Source organism: Sander vitreus, chromosome 11 (assembly GCF_031162955.1).
Source record: "Sander vitreus isolate 19-12246 chromosome 11, sanVit1, whole genome shotgun sequence".
In the NCBI taxonomy this organism is placed as follows: Eukaryota; Metazoa; Chordata; class Actinopteri; order Perciformes; family Percidae; genus Sander; species Sander vitreus.
In genome coordinates this window covers 18,770,325-18,794,410 of record NC_135865.1, presented here as the reverse complement: position 1 = coordinate 18,794,410, position 24,086 = coordinate 18,770,325, and the positions used below count along the sequence as shown (strand labels likewise).

The 24,086-nt window shown below is 40.1% G+C and overlaps 1 protein-coding gene across 1 annotated transcript in view; it reads left to right on the top strand.

Moving 5' to 3' along the window:
- col4a1 (collagen, type IV, alpha 1) overlaps positions 1-24,086 on the top strand; it is a 47,456-nt gene that overhangs the window by 11,276 nt on the left and 12,094 nt on the right. The window contains exons 2-30 of the mRNA XM_078262093.1: positions 8,536-8,589; positions 11,718-11,807; positions 11,949-11,993; positions 12,150-12,194; positions 12,428-12,490; positions 12,578-12,631; positions 12,951-12,977; positions 13,112-13,186; positions 13,356-13,418; positions 13,791-13,826; positions 13,959-13,997; positions 14,773-14,868; positions 15,025-15,060; positions 15,178-15,237; positions 15,340-15,375; positions 15,481-15,525; positions 15,636-15,668; positions 17,080-17,140; positions 17,281-17,316; positions 17,408-17,554; positions 17,736-17,819; positions 17,978-18,061; positions 18,782-18,852; positions 18,968-19,159; positions 19,861-20,029; positions 20,614-20,706; positions 20,959-21,063; positions 21,637-21,734; positions 22,944-23,094. Coding sequence (XP_078118219.1) covers positions 8,536-8,589; positions 11,718-11,807; positions 11,949-11,993; positions 12,150-12,194; positions 12,428-12,490; positions 12,578-12,631; positions 12,951-12,977; positions 13,112-13,186; positions 13,356-13,418; positions 13,791-13,826; positions 13,959-13,997; positions 14,773-14,868; positions 15,025-15,060; positions 15,178-15,237; positions 15,340-15,375; positions 15,481-15,525; positions 15,636-15,668; positions 17,080-17,140; positions 17,281-17,316; positions 17,408-17,554; positions 17,736-17,819; positions 17,978-18,061; positions 18,782-18,852; positions 18,968-19,159; positions 19,861-20,029; positions 20,614-20,706; positions 20,959-21,063; positions 21,637-21,734; positions 22,944-23,094 — 2,188 coding nt within the window. The remainder of the gene's footprint in view (positions 1-8,535; positions 8,590-11,717; positions 11,808-11,948; positions 11,994-12,149; positions 12,195-12,427; positions 12,491-12,577; positions 12,632-12,950; positions 12,978-13,111; positions 13,187-13,355; positions 13,419-13,790; positions 13,827-13,958; positions 13,998-14,772; positions 14,869-15,024; positions 15,061-15,177; positions 15,238-15,339; positions 15,376-15,480; positions 15,526-15,635; positions 15,669-17,079; positions 17,141-17,280; positions 17,317-17,407; positions 17,555-17,735; positions 17,820-17,977; positions 18,062-18,781; positions 18,853-18,967; positions 19,160-19,860; positions 20,030-20,613; positions 20,707-20,958; positions 21,064-21,636; positions 21,735-22,943; positions 23,095-24,086) is intronic.

Below are 24,086 nucleotides of genomic sequence, written 5' to 3'. Positions count from 1 at the left end.
TTTTCCCGGGGATACAAGTTTGATCTCACAAAGCTTTTATGGTATTTATTGTTATTGTTGATTTTACATCCATTGTATGTGTGTGTTTCTGCACATGTGTATTTTTGTGTGGGCATGATTTGGGCCTCCGTGTGTGTAAACAGCTCTCTGCAGATGCATCTGCTTTTGGTTACAGAAGCCTTGAATTATTTCTGAAGTAGATTAAAACCTGCTGCCTGCAGCCTAAACAGGACATGTTTTACATCAAGTTGGTCTCAGCAAATGAGCGCTACAGGAATTCTTAAATAAAGGAAACAGAAAACATCGCCCTATTTTATTGCAGAATGTACGTATTATATGTCTCTAGGTAGGACTCTCAACTTGGCCAATGGTTTCTCTGGAGTATTGACGTGTAACCACAGTGTGTGTCTATTGTTTGTAATGACAAATGAAACAAGACCCTGTCTCTTTTAGACATTTTGAGCAGTGGCATATTTGTTAATGGAATAGTTGGACATTTTGGGAAATACACTTGTTCGTGCCCTTGCTGAAAGTTAGATGAAAAAAAATACCAATCTCATGTTGAGTATTGATCTTCTCAACTCTCTGCAAAAAAGCAATTAAGTGTATTTTCCAAATGATTCCTTTAAGTATATCCAACGAAACCTATATTTTAATGTTAATTTCAGTGGAATGTACAGTGCATGTCCTTAGGTATAACTATTCTTACTAAATTAATTTAACAAAAAGCCACTTCAGTTGGCTATTCTGGTCTGTTACGGTTTGAGTTAAGGCTGAATTCCTCCAGTAATTTACTTTAATGTTAAATGGTGCATACAATTCTTATACTATTTTATGCACTGAAAACAAGAGAATATGAAATATGTTCAGAGAATCAAGCACAGGAGCGGTTAACATAATAAAAATGGTTTCACTTAACTTGATATCTATCTTGGCATTTAAAAAAAAATGTTTCACATCATACCATTCCAGTTTGTGCATGTGCAGCTCACCCTCACACAGACACACACTCATGCTGTTTACAGAGCAAGTTGCGCCAGGAGACTTGTCTTCCAAGTATGGCAGTCAGACAGAAAATTCCCCTCCTCCACTTCTATTCTCTCATCCCAGCCTCTCAGAACCAGAGAAGGCCAGGAATGTCAGAGCAGCACAGTTCAACCCAGCACAGTCTGAAATAACTTATCTATCCTCCTCCACTCATCTTTTATCATTTTTTTCTGTTAATCTCTCTCCTGTTTCAGTGAGTGTAGCTGAGGGTTGTTATGGGAACAGCATAGTTATGGTCAGTAGCACCTGTGATCTCATTGGCCGTGAAGCAAAACCACAAGTAAAAACCACAAAAGCTGGAGTGGAGTGAGTAAACAGTGCTGAGACACCGATCTCATAGTTTTTATGACATCAGAATCAGCTGAGCATAGTAGCAGCACAGCTAGTGGAGGTGTATGTTTTCTAGTGTGAGCACATGTGCTTGTGTATATGTTGCTACATTTATTATAAGGCATGTATTGCCTATAACGCTGTGTGCTCCTTAACTGTCTCATTTAGTGTTGCTTAATGAGCCCTGCTGCCAAGTGAGATCCTTTCTGATGTTTATGGAGTAAAACTATCCTGATTGTCTTCATATGGAAGCCATGATCTGCGGTTTAACGCCTTGGGCACGTCTTTAGGGGGTAACTTACACAGGTTAGACATTTAGAACTACGCCACTGAGGTAAAGGGACACCGGAAACTCACTTCAACACACTGAAAGAAAAAAATATGCTATACAACTCTACGTGTTGTTTTAGTTGGACTCACTGAGTCCACAAAAGAACCCAGATGTTTATGTGAAAGTTCATGGATATGTCACCTTGCACAACAATTTGCAGGATGCAAAGCCAAAATCTCATTGGATGTCATTAAGAGTAAATAGAACTGCCAACTTGAAATGTACCCAAACCGCAGTACGTCTAAAATATGGAACAAAGTGTAAACACAAAACTAAGTGTTGCAACAATATGGCTAACTTGTGTACTTGGTTTGGAGTACACATGGTCGAGAAGTCTTGTGACAGTTTAGGGAGACAGTTTCATTATTTTGCTTTACACCAAGGCTAAACTGAGTCACAGAGACAGTCTAAACCTTAATGATTATTTGGCTTTTGCTGATATTAACCCATGCGAGAAATTCAGGCAGCAATTTCCCTCTAAGGTGCCCTTTAGATACCTCTAAGGAAGACATTCTGTGACTAACAATATGTTTGCACTGGTGGTTGCATGAAACCCGGAATTCCTAAAAGTTATTGAGGGTAGAACCCCACAACAAACATTTACATATTATGGCCCTCTTAATGGCTGGCTATCTTCGCTAACTTTGTCGTCTATTTGGTGCTGGGTGTATAGCTTAAAGTGAGTTTATCAGGGTTTTATATTATCAGCACCAACACTTTCTTGGATTTCAGACTAGACTCTTGTTAAGCTGCCATTATACTCCATCAGACCTACTTAGGTGCACAGATGTGTGAAAAGAACATGTAAGCTCAACAAACCTCTAGAATACAAAGTAAAAATGCACAACTGCATGGTTATCTGGTTTCCCCCTCAGTGAAACCCATATCAGTGTGGAAGGAAGGCTCTTGTCACAGTGGAGGAGATAAACTGAGACGGTATTCTCCAGTCAAATCGTTTTCTCTGGCTACATAGATTTTCACATTACTGGGTCAGTAAATGTACATGTGTTTTGTTTTCTGAAAACAATAACAAAAACAACAGCATTCCACAAGAACTTGTTTTCTGATAAGAGCTGTCAGAACTTTGGTGCATGACTCTGGCCTAGGATGTCAGCTTCATAACTTTACATTTAGTCATGTGAACAAAGTGGCTACTGTCTACTGTGTGTGTGTGTGTGTGTGTGTGTGTGTGTGTGTGTGTGTGTGTGTGTGTGCGTGCGTGCGTCCGGGCTTGCATGCGTGCGTTTTTGTGTCTTGAGTCGTAGGAATTCATTTAATCCAATTCATACAGTAATAAGTAGCATAATTGCGACGCTTTGACTGAATCTCATGATGCTTGTCTGATAACCATTACTGTATGTTAGGAGGTCATCTAAATGTCAGGTTTTAATTGGTGTTTAATTTGTGTGTGTGTGTGTGTGTGTGTGTGTGTGTGTGTGTGTGTGTGTGTGTGTGTGTGTGTGTGTGTGTGTGTGTGTTTGTGTGTGTGAACAAGAGGGGATGTGAAATGACATATGACATATCCTCCCACACTTCATGTGCTCAGCCCCTCCAGGAGACCCCGGGGGGGGGTCAGCAGTGGTGGGAGGTTATGGCAGGAATGTACCAGGAATGTGATGTCGTTTTAAGAAAAGTCTGTAGATGACACTGAACAGATGTTTATGTGATCTTCAGTTTCCCTTAACATGGTAGGAAAGAGGCATCCAGCTGTCAATGCGAGCACTTCAGTGATGGGAATGTGTCTACCCCCATGTGGTTAAAATCAGTACTGTGGCAGTACTGTTCATGAAACCTGTGTACAAAATGTATGCAGCATTGCAGCAGGTTAATATTTGTGAAAATATGGGCGCCTGGGTAGCTCACCTGGTAGAGCGGGCACCCATATATAGAGGTTTACTCCTTAATGAGTGGCCACAGGTTTGACTCTGACCTGCAGCCCTATGCTGCATGTCATTCCCCCTCTCTCTTCCCTTTCAAGTCTAAGCTGTCCTATACAAATATAGGCCTAAAATGGCCAAAAAATATTCTAAAAAAATAAATAAAAATATCTGTGAAAATATTTTAAGTGTTTTACACAAGATGAAAGAGTTGAATCTTAGGAAATATTCAAGCACACTTGTTGTGTTTGGAGGTTGGCTGCCATAAACAAGGGATGGATTTGCCCACTTTGGCAAGAAGAACAGAGGCAGTGAGTCATGCAGCTACAGTGAGCTGAAGGACAAACTGAATGACTTCTGCTGCAGAGAAAGCAACCCTATTTGTAAGATTAGGAAAATCCACTTTTCTATCCATTGTTTATCCTTTGACCAAAATGTAGTTAGGATGCCTCAAGTCTCGAACAAGATGTTTAATGAGAACCGTGAGGTCAGGAATATACATTGATTCTGCATGGTTAAGACATGATACTGTATTGATTGGTTGTGGAAAAGCTAGGCAATTATTTTCCCTGAAGGCCCCGCTATACACTAATTAGGGTTTCAATCTTTCAACCTACAGTACTGAATTGCTTCTAAGTAACCATAAGGCAACCAAGCAACAACTGCAGAAAAGAATGTGTGAATGTTGCAAATCAAGCAGCACAAGCTAGTAAAAAATGAAAGTTCATTCTTGACCTTGGAAACAGTAGATGACAAAACAATTACAAATTGCATCACACGATCTTCCTCAGCATATGGAGTCTGCCTAGTTGTCATGGAATTGCAAATGGAATATTCAACTTCATCTGCAGAGAAAGATTGTGTGATATTATTAAAAGTTCCAGAACAGCTGTTACAAGTCATACAAGTTATTCTGTACAGGCTGTGTTGCCTCAGCCACTATGGGGCTGCTCTTGCTATTGTTCCTCTTAGGATCCAGTTATGCAACAGTTCTACACACTCACCCTTGGTTTACATTAAGAGTGGTTGTGTTAATGTCAGGATCTTTGGACTGACCTCTCTCGCTGGTTGAGGCCTGTCATCTCATTACTCACTTCCTCTCTCCTGGGCTCATCTCAGTGCTGGATGTATGTATCTAATGATGTCAGACATATCGTGCAAGTGTTGTTGAAACCTCAGACCTTTTGGGATGAAGCTTGAACTGATGTAACCTCCAGCATCTCTGACACATAACACCAAGCACTGAGATACATTGGTCTTCATTATAAAGGCCTGTGAACGTGCCTCTGTGTACCATGCCATAAATCTCTGTCTCTGTAACACCCACACCCTCCTTCTCTTCTTCTGTTGGCATTGTATGCTTCTATTTCAGATTCTCTCTAAGCAAACTCTAAGGCTTGTGTTTCCCTGCCAGCTCCAGCCACAGTAAACAATCACAAACACACTGTCATAGACACATAATTATGATAAGGCACTGTTTTGCGCAGTGCCCAGGAAATGTAAACACAACAGCCCAGCACACGTCGTATTGATTTTTCACAGTTTGGAGACATCCAGGCCTGCCATCCAGACTAGGAATGACATAAACACTTGTCTAGAGACACGTGAGGTTGTCTGCCGCAGAGCTTTACTGGATCTGATACAGTTTCTCCAGAGCTCAGTGACTCACCAGCCACTGTATATTCACTGTAGACATTAACACTCATCACTGCAGAATCTCAGGCTTCTGCTCAGTGTCTTTGCTCTATGGAAGATCATGCTGTTTGGGGAGAACAAAATCATCTTTATCCCTTCATTTTTTCACAATCTGACACTGCAGCAGACTCTCACACGTGCACACCCTGTACTGTGCTGGTGGACTGTACCACAATGTTAAAAAACTCCATTATGAGTAAAGATATACAGCATTAAAATAGTTTTAAATAAAAGTACTTCAAGTATCGTAACTAAAAATATTTGTCATGCACAATGGCCCCTTATGTTATTATAGTTTATATTACATCAGCGTGTTTTTATTATTGATGCACTAAAGTATTAGCTGCATTTTGATGTTGGAGTCAAGGAGGAGCTAATTAGCTATTTTATTTACTGTTGGGTAGTTTATAACAATGCATCATATTGTATAAGGTCAATATAAGTAAACTATGAATAGGTAAAGTAAGTAGTAATCATAGGCAACAGTTGGAGATGCACCCACCTATCCAACATTTTATCTCCTGATACAGATACCCAAACTCAGGGAAACCGAGTACCGATCAGATACCAATGTAAGGTAACAAAAGACAGTAACTGTAATACTCAACTTTAGTATAAGTAGTGACAAGTATGCACCATCATTCTTTTTAGGCATATTCATTTATATATTATTCAAGACAATTTATAACATGTATTTTTAGATTCAGGTTTTGGTAACGCCAGCTAACCATGAATGGCATTGTCTTCACGGTTATACAGTAGCATTTATTTTAAAGCACATGCCGCAAATGAACAAAGCAGAACAAAAATCTGTATTTGATGGGGGTCGGTCAGTATGTGGAGTAAAATATCCCTTTGACATGTAGTAAGGTAGAATAAAATGGAAGGACTGAAGTACTCACACCAAAGTACAAGTACCTCAACATTTTACCTTTTTTACAGCTTGTATGTAAACTGCTAAGGCTATCATCCTCCATGACGTAGGCCTTTATAAATGGTATTTATGGTATTTATGCTAGATAATCAGATCTCTCATCATCCGACACATCCAGGGATCTATATGACAAGGTCCTCCTATGTTCCCTTTTTCCTGCAAAGCCTCATTCACTCCATGGTTGCAAGACTCATTAGCAAGATGCTCTTTTTGTGCAGTTGGGTCTTTGTTCCTTCTCTCCCATCTGGTGTTTGGGTTTATGGTGGTGGATAAAGCATGTAGAAAGAAAACAAATGGGGGAAATCAGGGTAACACTACTTTGATCTACCTGCAGAATACTGAGCTGTGTTTGGAGATTTAGCAGTAGACATCACAGGGACGTGGCTTTTCATCACACACCAGCGCACATAGCGTCTTCATCATTGTGCGTGTCGGTTTGAAGCTTGGGTCATGCCCTCCAACATGCAGGAATGTCTGCTCGACTAAGTTGTGCCTTAAAGAGGATGGAAAAAACTGCAGACTGAGAAAAAGAATCAGGGACAGAGAGCAACAGGTGGTGAGGGAATACTTAAGCAATGCTTAAACACGAGCAGCTGTCATTTACTGTACATGAGTGGTGCTCATTGCATTAGGGTGCCTGAACTCCCTTGGTGAATTGTCAAAAAAAAAGTAAAAGAAATGATTGTGTTAATTCAGTACCAGGAGCTCTTATTGCTGCGTGGCTTTGCCATAATAAAACACACATGTGCTTCATTCTGAGAGTTAATTTCCCTTTTCCTATGTTTGTCTTATGACACTAATCTGATTTAAAGCAGGTGTTCTTAAAGTTTTCTTTAAGTAGCATAACAGAAATGAATCCTGTGGAAAAAAAAACTTTACCAGAAGTAGAGAGGTGAGATGGAGTGGGTTTAAGGTGTTTGAGAGAGCAGGAATGGGAAATGTAGCAGGCCACACGTGTTATATTCTGTAAATAGAGGAGAACAAGTGCACTTGGACAGGGTGGAGGCAGTCAGAGCTGAAGGTCCTGAGAGTGAGGTCTGTTTTCTGTAGTTTCCCAGGATTTTAGAGCCACATATTGATTCAGTTATTTGGTATGTTGGAGAGGATTGCATGTAAGAAGGAAGAGGGAGAATATGTTTAAGACTTGGACAGGATATTGAGTTATAGAAAATGCAGAATTAAGAATTACTAACTATATGTATGATGTGAAGGAAAGAACATTGGGAACGGATCACGATGAATGGTGATGGAGACATTTATTTTGTGTGTGTGTGTGTGTGTGTGTGTGTGTGTGTGTGTGTGTGTGTGTGTGTGTGTGTGTGAGAACGAGAAGCAGACAGAGAGAAATATGTGTAGTGGCAGTGTAGCTGTGCACTCTCTGCCCAAGCCTGCAGAGCCTGTCCAAAGCCCTGACAGGCTTTTGGCTGGACGCCTTGCACGTGATAGCAACAGCTGGATGATGGCGGGAGAAAGAGGAGAGAGAGATAGAACCAGGGCAGTGCAGGCTAGTTCCCATGCTTCATCCTCTGGAGACCCCAGAGGAGAGGAAGCGGGGGGGGGGGGGGCGGTCTGAAAGGGCTGAGACCAGCTGCATTGATGTTCTACAAAGCTAACCAGTGACCCTCGATGTGGCTATAAAGTAACCTGATTACAGAAAATGAAACATTTCTTCATTGTCAATCATCAATAAAATTAAAGCTGCTATAGTTTATTTTTAAATGAACTATAGATCAAATCACTAAGTGTATGTGAATGGGGTTGCTTGTAGTGACAAACCCACAGAGATTTATCAAACCCGACTCTCAACTAGCTGTTTTGGTTCACTCTTAGGCAGCTGTTTTCAGCAAAAACCTCTAAAAACCAACTGTATGGAGCCAAAAGGAGATTAGATTCACAAAGTATAGAGAAACACAAAAGCTTGTTTCCACTCCCCCCAAATGGCCAAAAAAACAGATTATGCATGTTTAAGATGCACCTTAGGGCATCCATCTCTGTTTTTAAATACAAATATTTTATTTATAAATTCTCATCTGTGAAATAGTTCAGCAGATTTGCATGAAAACACTGCACAAGTCTGTCTGGCCGCTCACTGCTGTGATTTACAGAGTCAGTGGGGATATTCAGCCATCTGACATAGGCAGGACCCTAACATGATATAAAAGAATGAAGAGTTTGTAGCACGGTTTACACATACTATGGATGACATCAAATTATATCATACTGTCCAGCTGGCTAACACTGTCTTCATTTCAGTTCTTCTCCCTAAGTTTTTTCTTCCAAGTAATGGATCATTTATTTTTATGTTTTTTCTTCATCCTCAGGGCTGTGGGACATCATGTGGAAAATGTGACTGCAGTGGTGTGAAAGGAGCAAAGGTGAGATTTTCATTCATCACTGCCAATCAATTCTTGTACATTTTTTGTCACTTAGTTGATATCATTCTGACATATTAGTTTGCAGTTGATGCAATGTGCTTTTTAAGTTCACAGCAGCCCAAAGCAGCTGTGACAGTGCTTCCTATGTTCTGACTATATGGGGACAGCTCAGTGGGACAGACTGGAGCTGGGCCTGGGTGGAAAAGCAGTGGATGGGGCTCAGTCACGGAGCAGAGACCAGGACGGGAACAAAGATCAGTTTGAATTAGAGCATGTCCGGACACACAGCTGGGCTGAAGGCCTTATTCCCATCAGAGGGAGGCTCTCAGATACAGATGTACAAGCGGTGGGGACACTAGCCATGAACTGGCCATGAGCCTTTTAGCTGTCAGCACTTGAGCATGAATGTTAATCACTGACCTGAAACATGAAAAGATGGTATTCACTGACTGGGGCAAAGGTGGTTTTGCTGTACCTACATTTTTTGTCTTTAAAGAAGCTTGCCTAGACACTTTTCTTTGTTTTATTGCAGTTAAAGATAAAATAATTATTGTATACAATACACATTATTTATATTGTCAACAAATCACTATAAAAGACCAAAACCAACAATACATTAATCATTGAGTATTGCCTTTGTAGCCAAAGCCTGATATATCTTATTCAATCAGAAACAAGTATATTTACGGGATAGGAACCAGAAATCAAACACATTTCAGCCACACAAAATAATGATTATTTTTTTCCCTTCCTACTTTCTTCTTTTTTTTTTTGCCTTTTTGGGATAATTTTGTACCACTTGAGCACTTTAAGAATAAAATAAAGAAAACATCACTTTTTGGGCAACCTGTAACAAGGGGTCACAAATAGACATTGCTTTTTTTGTTGTCACAAGCTAAGAATGTCAGGAACCACTGCTTTAAAGTTGATTTATTTTTCACTGTAACTCCTGCTGTTTTAGTGAACATGCAAATGATTGGCTCAGTTATATCAGGCGACTGCAGTGTGTTATCTATCCTCTTAGTGCAAGAATCTGGCCTTTTATGGCTCATTCTTACAGCAACAGTAGCCAATCATTCAGCTTCCCCGACAACAACAGATGTACTGACTGTGTTCAATGGAGCTCGGCCAATCCACTGTGGATCCAAAGCACTTCTGTGTTTTGAAAGTTTCTGAAAGGCTCCAAACATCTTTTCTTAAAATCCTGTATGAGCTTTATTTCCAATGATATCACTCCCTTATGTTGCACAACAGGAGTTGCCTCGGTAACCGTATTGATGATTCCCATGGTTCAAAATGGACTGTTTCTCTCAACTGATGGGTGTCAGATGTGTGTGGTCAGAGAATGGAAGTCAATCTCAAAAGTCTCAGTATGTTACCCATCACTCTCTCATGCTTGGCAGCTCAAAGAGGATTGTGGAGATTACTGAAAGAGTGACTCTTCTTCACAACCCACTGCTGCCATCTAGTGGTAGATAGTGGAAACAACATTCAGTCAGCTTTCGGTCACTGCAAAGGACACAGTTGTTTTTTTTAACATTGTGCATAAACAACATTAAAAACAATAATCATAGCATATGTGTCTTCATTATGAAGTAAAATGCAATTAAGTCAATATTTAAATCAAAAATATGTGTTTATGATTGGCTGTTTTGGCACTGGATTGACCCATGTGTACTTTATGTAAAATTGAAGAGCAGAAGAAAAAATAGAATATTATTTTGGAAGTTTGCTTTAATAATCATTATACAAACAAGAACATTTATAAAAAAGAACTGACAAATCATATTTTGTTTTCCAATTCAATTAATTTTCTTTGACAATTTTACAATGATGAAGTACGACATCATAAGCTCTAGGTAAAATGATCCCAATTGACCTAAATGGGTGAAATACACATTTTTTTGAATGCATCTAATAGCCCCAAAAGAGTCTGAACTTGATTTAGATATAAGGATCTGTGATTCTCCCATTAACCAACTTGAATCCATTATAGATTATTTAGTAATACTACATCAACAGATACACATAAATATACAGTAACTCAGTCTTTGAGTAAGTACTGAATGGGATTGTGACTGTTACTGTTTCCAATTTAATTTGCTTTGGGTATCAAACCCATGTCTGATACATTTATGAAATCAAAAAATTTAAATCTGTTTTGAAAACAGTTTCAGCATTTGTGGCTAAAATTGTTCTTTCTAATCTCAGTTAATATACATATTTGTAAAATAGACTTTATTAATCCCACACTGGGGAAATTCCTTTGCCACAGCAGCTCAAAAGAAAAACAATGTACACACAACAGAATACCACAAATACACAGTAGACATTGGTGAAAAAAATACACATTAAGTATAAGAAATAAAAAAAGAATAGAATTAGTTATAGAATTAGTTATAATAATAATAGTAATAGATCAAACATATTTACACAATAAACCTATAAACAGACAGTATATAAACACAGATATACAGGTGACACACCATTGGAGGTGACACAGAAAATGTATAAGAAATAGAAAAAAAATTAGTTATAATAATAATAATTATAATAATAATAATAATAATAATAATAATAGTAATACATCTAACATATTTACACAATAAACCTTCTATAAACAGAAAGTATATAAAAGATATATAAAGATATACAGATGAGTAAGGTGCGGATGAATATAGATGAAATATTGCACAGTTGGAGGTGACACAGTAATAAATAGTAAAGCATAGTGCAGGATATTGTCCAGTGATGGCTCATATTGCAGAAACAGATAGCAGTGCTACATTATGATGTTGCATTAAAGAGTCTGACTGCTGCTGGAATGAAGGACATGCGGTAGCGCTCCTTCTTGCACTGAGGGTGCAGCAGTCTGCAGGCTGAAGGAGCTGCTCAGGGAACTCACAGTCTCGTGTAGGGGGTGAGAGGTGTTGCCCATGATTGATACCAGCCTGGCTAACATCCTCCTCTCCCCCACCTCCTCTATGGTGTCCAGAGGGCAGACCAGAACAGAGCTAGCCCTCTTCACCAGTCTGTTAAGCCTCTTCCTGTCCCTCTCTGTGCTCCCAGCTCCCCAGCAGGCTACTGCCTACCCTCGTATCATTAACCTGGCGGTCTGTGCTTCACAGGGTGAGCGTGGATTTCCTGGTCTTCAAGGTAATATGGGATTTCCAGGGATGCAGGGACCTGAAGGGCCTCCAGGATCAATGGGCCCTACGGTCAGTACACGCATTCAAATTAATAACCGTAAATAGCCTAATCTGACTTCATTTTGTCCCTCTGTCCACATGTGGCATTGTCAAGACATTGTATACCCATAGATCAACTATTAGGATCATGATGTCATTTGTTTCTTTTAGGGAGGTCTGGGTGAACCTGGAGCTCCTGGACTGAAAGGAGTGCGGGTAAGTAACTAGCCATCATAATTATGATATACTATAAAATATGATATATGACACAGGCTTCTATTCCACAAATGAAGGTTACTATTCCACAAATGATTGCTTATGCTGAGGTATTGTCATGACATTTTTAATGCTGATATGGTTGTGATCTTTCAGGGTCCTCCTGGTCTGCCAGGTTTCCCAGGAAACCCGGGACTACCAGTAAGTTCCTTTTGATTTGTCTCACATCCTGCAACAATCCAGTAAATTCCCCATAACAATACAAATGTTGTCTAACATGCAATCATCCACTTAAAAGTAATACCCTCTAAATAACATGTTGTTAGAGGATGATGATACACTGACAGGGTAGATTGGTCAAGAAGGTGCAGAGACTTGTCACTGTGTTACTGCAAATTGTCTCAAACTGTCTATTTGTGCACTATTGCTCTTAGGGCATCAATGGAAATGACGGCCCACCAGGTTCGCCAGGTATCCCAGGATGCAATGGGACTAAAGTAAGCCACTTCTAAAAGTTCTACTGTGTTTTGAAGCAGATTTGTTCACCATTTGTGCCTTCTGACTGTGCTGTGTGTGTGTTTCAGGGAGATAGAGGAAGGGATGGCACTCCTGGTTTTGACGGGCTTCAAGGACCTCCTGTAAGCAACCGTGACTCGCATGACAACCAACACCACCCCACTCACTAGCACACTTTTCAGTTATTGCTACTTTCCTGTGGAAAAATATAGAAAGCATCCTCATTTCAATAAAAGCTGCCTTGTTTTTATAGTGACTGACATACCTTTTTGGGAATGGCCCGGTTGGTTTTGAACAGCTCATCTCAGCTCATACCGCATTGAAACATCACAACCATAATAAGATTGCATGACATCTACTTTAACTGGACAGTATCTCAAATGCAAATATTCATCCTGCCAGAATATGTATTGATATGATACTACTGTCCTCTCTTCTCAGGGAATCCCAGGACTTCCTGGAATGAAGGTCAGCTGAAATTTATGAAGTGTTAACATTATATGGAAATAAGTTTTTTTCAAACAATACTAGTATGTCCTGTCTTCAAGTCTGATTAGACATGTGTTCTAGCAAACCATTTATTTTCGTTTTGTGTCGTACAGGGTGACCCTGGTGGTGTGATCGGAATTGTTCCCCTGAAAGGAGACAAAGGATTCCCTGGAACACCTGGATTACCTGTACGTCGAGTGTGTGTGTGTGTGTGTGTGTGTGTGTGAGTGTGAGTGTGCGTGTGCGTGTGTGTGAGTGTGTGTGTGTGTGTGTCGAAAGAAGAGGAGACTGGGACAATATTATACAAATTTTCATGCATAAATCCAATTTCTTCCAACATGCATCTTTCTCTCCCAGGGATCGAGTGGAATTCCTGGACCTATTGGACCTCCAGGGCCTCGAGGCTATCAAGGACCAAAAGTGAGTTACTTTGGCTTTTTATCATCCTACAGAGTCAGTGATAAACCTTATGAGCTCTGGAATATTGGTTATACAGAGACATATGATTATGATTGAATATAACACCAATGTGTTCTGGAAAGAGCACACATTAAAAAGTATAATGTGTGTAGATTGTTACACCTTGCAGATACTGTTGGATGACTTATTTATCAGTTAGATAGAGTACTGGCATTATCAGTTTGTATTCCTTTTTTTAGGAATGTTTTAATTGTTTTTAACGGCTCTTTAATGTTTTTTTGTAAATCACTTTGAATTGCCCTGTAGCTGTAATGTGCTATATAAATAAAGCTGCACTGCCTGCCTTTGACTAATGGAATAACCGTTTGATAGGGTGATCCTGGGCCCCCTGGCCTCCCTGGAGAGAAGGTAAGACTAATCACATACAACATTTTTACAATTGTAAAACAAAATCCACCATTCTCTGGCTTCATCACCCAGCCAAGATCTCATAGGAACGTTGTACTTACTTTTTGTTACTTTATGTTATCTTCCCTGCAGGGTGACAAGCTGGCCTTTGTGAGTGAGAAAGGAGACAAGGTGAGAATTTTTATTTATTTTTTACATACAAACTGCTAGATTTCTTATATGATGCTTTCACTGTAGACCCACCTACTGTAGAGAGGTAGTGGGAGCGGAGCAGTTTACACTTTCTTACCATTCGTTTTGATATGATCTTGAAACAGAAGAGTATGAATACCAGCATTGGTTTCTGATAATTACTTGTGGCAATTTCCTGGAAATGTCTAGTGATTGTGAAGGTATTACACTGATATTAGAAGGAGCGTAGTTATACACTCTTCATATGTAGATGCAAGGCTTTTGCAGAGCAGCCTTAATGAAAAGAGACATGCTTGCATGCTGACATTCATACCATACATTTATTTAAATGGTCAACATTTTAATCCCATTTGGATCTTATTTTTCTGAATTTGATTATGAATGATTATTTTGATGTTAAGCATTTTTTTCTTTATTTTCTAAATGTTTATTACTTTATAACTAAAATAAAACTCATAGTAAGGGTTTTTTTTTTTTACTTCTTCCTACTCCTTTTTGAACATGGAAATCCTTATTTGATATCAAGATATATTTTCTGAGTATTTTGTTTTGGTTTGTTGTAAGAGGTATGATAATTTTATTAAGGTACACTTACTCATAACTCTAATCTGAAAAATTCACCAAATTTGAAGACACTTAGTTTTTACTGGATGATTTGCTTTTTGAATTTAAGTTTGTGACTAATTGTTAACACGTTCTTATGAAAATGTATTTAGTTGTGGCTGTTGATGTGATCATTGCTGTCTCCCTACAGGGTGCCCAAGGAGTTCGTGGCCCACCTGGCCCTCCTGGACCTCCATCATTGGGAGCGGAAGGATCACCTATCACAGTGAACGTACCTGGACCACAGGTACTCGCTCAGCTCTTTAAAAAACTGAACAGAAATTGTGCTATTTTTGTGTATAAATAAATAAATCACCATGGCTAAATGTCTGTTTATATGTAAAAGACAACTTGGATTCTGTGTTATTTCCTGAATGTGTTTGTGTTTTTTTCTTCCCTAAAGGGCGACAAAGGACTTCCAGGAGACAAAGGAGACAAAGTTAGTATTTTACTTTCAAATGTTGAGGTGTATGACTAACGTTACTGTGCACACAGGTTGTTTGTTATATTTTAGTTCAACTTTCTACTTTTTTGAGACGCTTGATTTCCTTTGCAGGGCCAGTGCATCCTGCATCAAGCTGGTGTAAAAGGTGAACCCGGCCCAACAGGAGCAAGAGTAAGTGGCAAAAATAATTATCTATGAGATGGTATAATGGGATAACAAATGAAGAAAGAACTTCAGTCAAACTGATCAAAATGAGTGCTTCTATAATTTTAGGGTAAACCTGGCAAGGATGGAGAGGACGGGCTGAAGGTAACAATAACTTACTGTATTATCAACCTACTGTACTCTACTGCCTGTTGTTGCTTTTATATTATGAAATAGTTATCACTAAAGTACATACATACTTTCATACAGGGAGAAAAAGGCTTCCCAGGATCCTATGGATACACCGGTTCCCAGGTAAATACTGCACCTTTTATTTACTCTGCACACATTCAAGGCTTTAATCAGAAACTTCAGTTATCTTGGAGGAGTTATGGTAAAACAGACTCAACTCTGTCTTGTTTCAGGGTGAAAAGGGAGAAAGAGGACCACCAGGTCACGTAAGTGATCTATCTTCTGCATCTTTCCCATCAGCTACAAAGAGGTTGGATCCTTAAAACTACCAGCAGATGTCACCACATATTCATTCAGTTACAACCATAGACTTTAACAGTCTATGGCTAAAGAGTGAGAGCATGTTAAAGCGACAATCCACTGATTTTACCACTGTTTAATGTCTTCTATTCTAGTCTGAGAAAATGGCATCACTTGAGTCAGGCCTGTAGCTTCTATTGACGTCACCAAGGTCATGTTCTTGGTATTGATTCTTGAGATCTTCTTTTGACTCAACAATCTTGAGACACACACACACGCACACACACACACACACACACACACACACACACACACACACACACACACACACACACACACACACACACACACACACACACACACACACACACACACACACACACACACACACACACACACACACACACAATTTACAGATGGTGTGTTTTAGGGGTGTCACAATTTCGATTATACATTTTTTTTTTAAATCAATAGAAATGAGCTTTCAATTTTGACCATAAAATTCAAAGGCAGGATCTGGGATTGTCAAAGTACATTTTAAATAAATGATTTAATATTGACTATATCAATCAATGTATTTGTTACGTGAAATCATGAAAAATGTAATTTTCACGAAATTTAGTTTTGTACCATATGGTCTTTTGCCGAAAAAATACGCCGAGCATTGGCAAAGTGTGCCGGTGGCGAGCTTGCATGCAGCGTCTATGTAAAGCTGCGGCGACTGCTCCGAGCTCAGCGAGCCAATGCGGCCAAACTAAAAGTTGGGAATAGTTTAACTTTTAGCGGCAAAGTGCGGTCAGAGAATACCCACAGCCAATCAGTAACAGAGTCCTGTGACTCCTGTGACATGTTAACCTATGTTTATAAAGAATTATTACCACTTGCAAAAAAATATTATCATTCTGCGAGCTGCACTTCACCACTACCTGGTGAATTTTCATTGTAAGGTTGGTACATTCCAAAAAGAATAATATGGAAGTGTTGGAAAATGTAAATGACAAACCAGTCTAACAATGGCATAGCTATCAGTGCTGAAAATACAATGTTTAAATAAATCGAATCGTGAGCTTAAAATCGAAAGTCAAATCAATCATGGATTTGGAGAATCGTGACACCCTTTGTGTGTATTTTATGGCTTTTAGACAAAAAAAAATTCCGGCCAAAAATAATGGATTCAATGTACAAACAGTATAATAAAAGGAGTGTGTATTTTTATATCCCTTAGTTTAGACGTGTACTCCAGGGTGTGGCAGTACACTGTGACATCACTGTTGACGGAGACAGAGGATTCCCTGACGTCACTGTAGATGGGTATATTAAAAACATGATCTTAAAAAATGGACATGCACCTTAATCTTTGTAATTATATAATTTTAGGGTAGTGGTTCCCCTGGTGCTCCCGGTCCTCGTGGTCTCCCAGGGTTAAATGGAGAAAAAGGTAAAGTGAAGCCATAGTATGCCCCCAAATGTTCATATGCATATGTGGACAGACGCATACATATAAAAACCTTCGTACTTTGGAAACGTTCTCATGACACCATGTTTTTCTTTCCTTTTTAATTTCCTCTTAATCCATAGGTTTTCCTGGTCCTCAGGGAGAAGCAGGTCCACCAGGTACAATAACACAATATTTACTGGCTTATGTCAGTCAGACACAAGCTAAGCTGAATAACACACAAACTGGCTTCCTTGACTTGCTTTTCAGGACGGCACATTGAAGGGCCTCGAGGAGAGACGGGTCAGAAGGGAAATGTTGGGGAGAAAGGAGACAGTGGTTTAGAAGGAGAGTCTCTCGTTGGACCTCCAGGACAACCAGGAAACACTGGACCACCTGGACCACCTGGACAACCGAGTATGCCTTATCTTCTCACTCAATTACAATCATTTTAATAATTGACAACCAGGGACGCGTACATAAAATGTGTATCTACAAATTATTATTTTAATAACATAATGTGTGTGTGTGTGTGTGTGTGTGTGTGTGTTGTGTGTGTGTGTGTGTGTGTGTGTGTGTGTGTGTGTGCTATGACAAGTTGACCCTAATGAATGTGACATTGAGAAAGGAGCTCCTGGCCCACCTGGACCTCAAGGGTTACAAGGGGAATTGGGACAGAAGGGTAAGAACGTGGACCATTAATGCTGATCAGTATGAGGCATCAATAAATGAATCCCTAAAAGTTCTATGTTTCCATCTTTGAGGTGTAGCTGCACTACACGTTAAGGACATTTACATAGATAATATGTTTCTAATTGATGTTTTTGTGCCTCCTTTCAGGTGACAGAGGTGACACCTGTGTTCAATGTGAAGGCTTCGGCCCACCTGGATTACCTGGCCCCCAAGGCCCTAAAGGAGATCGAGGTGAGTGAACAGTGGTCACATTCAAATGAAATGCTGGTGTCTAGCCACACCAGTTTTTCCCCTAGCTTTGTGGAAGACTTAAGTGCATGTATGTGGCGAGGGGTTAAATTAGGCTTCCTTCCTCAAGAAAATGTGATGTTTTTTTTCTGTCTCTTTGTGGGATGTTGTCTCTTTGTAGTCGTGTTGTGTCTCTTTTTGGTCATTTAGTTTTCTTTGGGGTTGTTTTGGGTCTCTGTGGTCATTGTGGTCATAGCGTCTCTTTGTTGTCGCTTTGTGTCCCTTTGTGGTAATTTTGAGTCTCTTTTTCACATCGTTTTAGACCGTTATTATCTCCATATCTGTGTCTAAAACGTTGGAAAAGCTAGAGCAGATAATAAATAACTAACACTCCAAAAGCTTAAACAAAACTTGCTACAAAAAGTCCAACTACAATCATTAGATCTGAGAAAAGTCTCTTAGTTTCATTCATTCTTAGGGCTTAGGTGCTCCCCAAAACGGCTCGGGTGCTGCACCTAAACCTTATAATGGCAGGGAAAACCCTACACACAACCAGTAGGGCTATAAGTATTTGTGAGTGATTATGTGAGTATTTCATTGGCCTTCTGACCAAAGCTTTTCACAGTTGTCATTCCACCCCTTCTTCATATGTATTGACTTGACACCCACCATGATTAATATTGATGAGCTATTTAAGTGTTATTGACCATTTTCTCCTGGCAGGACCTCCTGGGCTAGTAGGGGGGAAGGGAGAAAAGGGTGGATTTGGCCCTCCTGGACAACCTGGTAGACCTGTGAGTAGAATAATGTCTGAAACACTTGGGACAAGATCTGAGCTCAATGTTTTCACAGTTTACGCCTCATTTCATTGAGGAAAATGAACGATACATGTTTTCAACCTGTGTGCAGGGTTCTGCAGGCTCCCCTGGGTTGATTGGAGCTCCTGGTGCTGTTGGTGAGCCAGGGGACATTTTCGGAGGTACCGGTCTGAAGGGGGAGAAAGGTCTGCCTGGTGTTCCTGGTTCCCCAGGGCAGCCAGGGAAAGATGGACAGCCAGGGAGAGATGGCCTCCCAGGTATACCTGGCTTCAAAGGAGAACCGGTAAGTGTGTGTGTGTGTGTGTGTGTGTGTGTGTGTGTGTGTGTGTGTGTGTGTGTGTGTATGTGTGTGTGTGTGTGTGTGTGTGTGTGTGTGTGTGTGTGGCAGTGTTGTAGACGAGACCACCTAAACCAAGACCAAGTCATCACCAAGACCAGGGTGTATCGAGACCAAGACAAGACTGAGACTTTGAGGATTTGAGACTGAGTCAAGACCAAGATCAGATTTGTGTTAGACAGCCAGAGCTTTCTTGGGAGTGCTTGTAAAGGGGGAAGGGAGAGGGGGGGTTACGGTAACAAATAATTAGATATGAGTTAAAAGAGAAATTGAAATTGACCGGAATTTTCCTTTAAGTTATTGGTTGCATTTGAAAGTTTTAACACATAGGCATAAATCAGACAATGCACAGGGAATATAGTGAAATCCCTGCAGTTGTGGTCTTGACCGGTCTTGAAATAAAATCCAGAGTCCTCTTTATCCCAGGCCGATACAAGATCGAGTAAAAATGTGGTCGTTTTCAAGACGAGAACTTCAAAAATTGGTCTTAAGACCGGTCTTGAGACCAAGACCCATCTCAAGTAGTACAACACTAGTGTGTGGTTTGTTATAGATACCAGGACAGTTTCACTAGTTTCTAGTTTAAGAATGTATTTTCAACCTTAAGTCAAGGTAGAATGGGCATCGCTTTCTCTAATTGCTTTCAGGCCAAAGAGGGCATCAAGGGTGAGCGTGGACCAGAAGGGGACCCTGGTCTTATTGGGCCTCCAGGAGAGAGGGGTCCACCGGGCCTGCCAGGCTTCGGGCGACCAGGAGAGCCTGGAGAGAAGGGCAGTCAGGGGAGACCAGGCATTCCTGGCCATCCTGGACCAGCTGGTAGGCAAACACACACACACACACACACACACACACACACACACACACACACACACACACACACACACACACACACACACACACACACACACACACATACACACACACACACACATATACACACTTTTTACCCTTTTCTCCTGGGAAACCTTTCTCCAACTCCTCCTTTTGAATCCTATGTCACTGATTTTGATTTTGAAATTAAGTGTAATGAAGATTATTTTAATTGTCAATAATGAATACATGCTATCTTTTCTCATGTATTTCTGAAAACAAATACAGCTACACTACACACACACACACACACACACACACACACACACACACACACATACACACATACACACACACACACACACAATCATAGACTATCACACTTGTTTGTCCTCACCTGGGAAGCCAGGGACACCCTGCAATCCCCTCTCTCCCTTCTGTCCATCAATACCTGGATGGCCAGATCGTCCCTGTAATACACACACATACACACACACACACACACACACACACACACACACACACACACACACACACCTACTGTACATTAATTCATTGATGACATACAGTATATACTTTGTGTCCTCTAGGTGCAAAAGGTGAGCCAGGTAAAGGTGTGAGCACTCCTGGACCTCAGGGAGTACCTGGAGCACGTGGAGAAAAGGGCATACCTGGACTTGATGGTGAGCAACACCATAGTTAGCTTGTTTTCATATATACTTCTCTGCAAAAAAATATGATTTGAAATTAGTCTCTTGAGGATTAATCAGTGAATTTAAGCTTGTCCTTGATCAGTGAAATAACATTAACATTGGCGTGAAGGAACAGAGTACAATTATACAAAAAAAAAACTAAATATATTGTGAAGATTCACATATATGTGAAGATTGTTGGTGATTGGTCCTGTTGACCATGCAATGTGTTGTTGGTTGTAGGCAACAGAGGCCTGCAGGGAGACCCAGGTTTGCCGGGTTTCCCTGGACAGAAGGGGGAACAAGGATCCCCTGGAATTGGATTTCCAGGTCCAACTGGTCCAAAAGGTAAGTTTCTCCATGTCAATCCTATTCCTCCTCTCCCTGAATGCATACTTACAACTCCCTCAAGAAAAATGTAAACCAACTAATACAGTATATGTACTTAAACTAGAGATGGTCGGATACCATTTTTTGCTTCCAAAAACCGATTCCGATACCTGAACTTGCGTATCAGCCATTACCGAGTACCGATCCGATTCCAGTGTATCATGTCATGTTTTATTATGTTTTAACAGCTGGATATTATCATCTATATATGGATGTGATATGATTTGTTGTCAGCCTGGCTCAGGTTAAACTTTTTGTGAAAAATGAACAAACTCAAACAATGAATGCCATTTGAATTATCCAGTTTGACAATGAGTCATAAGGAAATAAGGACATAACTAAACTACTTTTAAAGTAGATTTTCTTCGGGGCTAAACTACCTGGTATTGTATCGGTGCATAAACTCCAGTACTTGCAGATACAGATACCAGCATTTTAGGCAGTATCGGAGGCTTTTCCGGTAACGCTATCGGAACATCAACAACATAAGCAGAACCAAACTCAGAGGAACTGTTTTGTCCATGTTTCTAGGAATCAGTGGAATTCCAGGAGCTCCAGGATTACCAGGAGAGCCAGGAAGACCAGGACAGGATGGCTTGACTGGAAAAACTGGTACACCTGGACAAAAAGTGTGTATTTATCTGCATACGTGTTTTGATTAATAATGTAATTACATATAAATAGATATGTAGGAACGGTAGATGTAAAACACACCCTTATGAAATTGCAGGTTTTTAAAATGTAAAGACAAAAATAATTACAACAACCTAAATGTCAAACTAGTTCTGTCTGTATTGTGCTCTTCCAACTAACAGAAATCCAGAAAAATACAAATAATTAATTATTGGAAACATTAGAAAAACTACAACTCCCTGAACAATACTATCAATGATCTGTTACAGAGATATTCAACAGGAGGTCCGTGTTAAAAATAATAACTTTTTGAAAAAAAAATATTTTAATCAAAATGTCAAAACATATAGATTAATATGAATCCAACATAATATCATCTAGTTTAAATGGCCTATTTGTGAAAAAAAAAACTAACATTTAAGATATATAATTCAATGTGAGTACACAAATGTTGAAATTACATAAAATGCCGGTACCTTTTAGCCGTGATAAATTACCCTGAAGCTAATGCTTACCTGTTTAGGAGTAAATAAGCCAACTTGGCGTCCTTTTGGGCTCTAAGCTGTCTCCATCTTTCAAATACATCTACAATATTTTCCCGGGGTTTGTTACGTCTCTGGTCAAGCAACATGAAACATGCCGTTTTTTAGGTCGGGTAGAATCTATCTCCGTTGATCCTGTTCGTTTGTTTTCTGCTTTCATGGCTGTACTAACGTTACAGCTGTACCGCGCTGGGTTTACGTTTTTACAGATAACGTTATATCTGGTAACCCGGCCTGGCTGTCAAACTGGGCAGTTGATAACAACATACAGGCCAAAACACAAACAGAAATTCCATCACGGAACAGAAATTTCAAAAGGAGAAAATACTGGCATTAGCATTGTTATCAGAATATGATTTATTAGAGTAAATATATTACATATTGGACCTTTAAAATATTATATTTAAATTATATAATAATGTCCATTAATTTGTATCCATGTGGCCAAGTTTAATATGCAACTCGATTGTATACTATATATGTATTATGGGGGTTCCTACTCTGTCTCTCTTTCAGCTTAGGGCTCCTTGGCCTAAAAAACATTGAAGACCCCTGATCCATTTGATAGACATGATCTACTTGGAGATTTGAATGTTGTGTAAAATCACAATTGCCAGAGTTGAGATGCAAATCAGTGCCACTTTATATAAATCTCTTCTGCAGGGTGAACCAGGGCGGGGTCTTCCAGGCCCAAAAGGTTCGCAGGGCCCCCCAGGAATTATTGGTTTCCAGGGAGACAAGGGTGGTGTTGGACTACCTGGTATTCCTGGACAAGAAGGCCAGACAGGACCCCCAGGACCTCAGGGAGTCAAAGGTACAAGACACTTACAACAACTCTGGTGTGAAGCTTTGCTGGATTTAGTTAAAGGTCCTATGACATGCTGCTTTTTGGATGCTTTTATATAGGCCTTAGTGGACCCCTAATACTGTATCTGAAGTCTCTTTACCGAAATTCAGCCTTGGCACAGAATTACAGCCACTAGAGCCAGTCCCACAATGAGCTTTCCCTAGTATGTGCCATTTCTGTCTGTAGCTTTAAATGCTATTGAGGAGGAGAGAGGGGGGGGCAAGGTGGAGGGTGGGGGTGTGGCCTTGACCAACTGCCACTTTGATTGTTTGCCATTGTCAGTACCCGATCCATAACGCCTGTAAGATCCGTTCTGCGCATGTGCACAATTCAGTGCATGCGCAGAAACTCATCGTGTTTTACGACACTGCCGGATCAGTTCTACGCTTGCGCGAACACCGGCAAACTTCACAGCTCTATGCACGCGTTGGCGTAATGATGTTTGGACATTTCTGGTTACCAGAAGAAAACATTAGACAGTGACAGTAGACCGTTATGATGGCAGAGATGAAGTTTAGAAGGTGTTTGCTGGAGTTGCCTAAAGTATCTGGTAATGATATACGGCGGGTCGTCCGGCCATCCAGTACAACACCATGTATCAAATTAAATAAAGGCTTAAAATTTTATGTTTCATCATTTCTTTGCAACTTTGAAGGTAACGCTAGCTAGCCTGAGCTAGAAGCCTTGCTTTGGTGTTTTAAGTCATGACTCCGTCCTGCTTCAGGTTAATCATGCTTTAAAAAAAGTTTAAGCATGTGTATACCTCTCACTTCATGTGTTTGTACTTCGATGAAAGTATCAGGTAAAAACAGGGCTACAAATGAGATCTCTGTGAGAGACCAGCAAACTCCTAGCAAACTATTATGTAGCTCAATGCTGGACATTTCACCCCAAATTCCGGTCACTTTACTGTATTTGTATTTGTTTAGTATTTGGTTTAGAAGCCTTTATTGGCGATT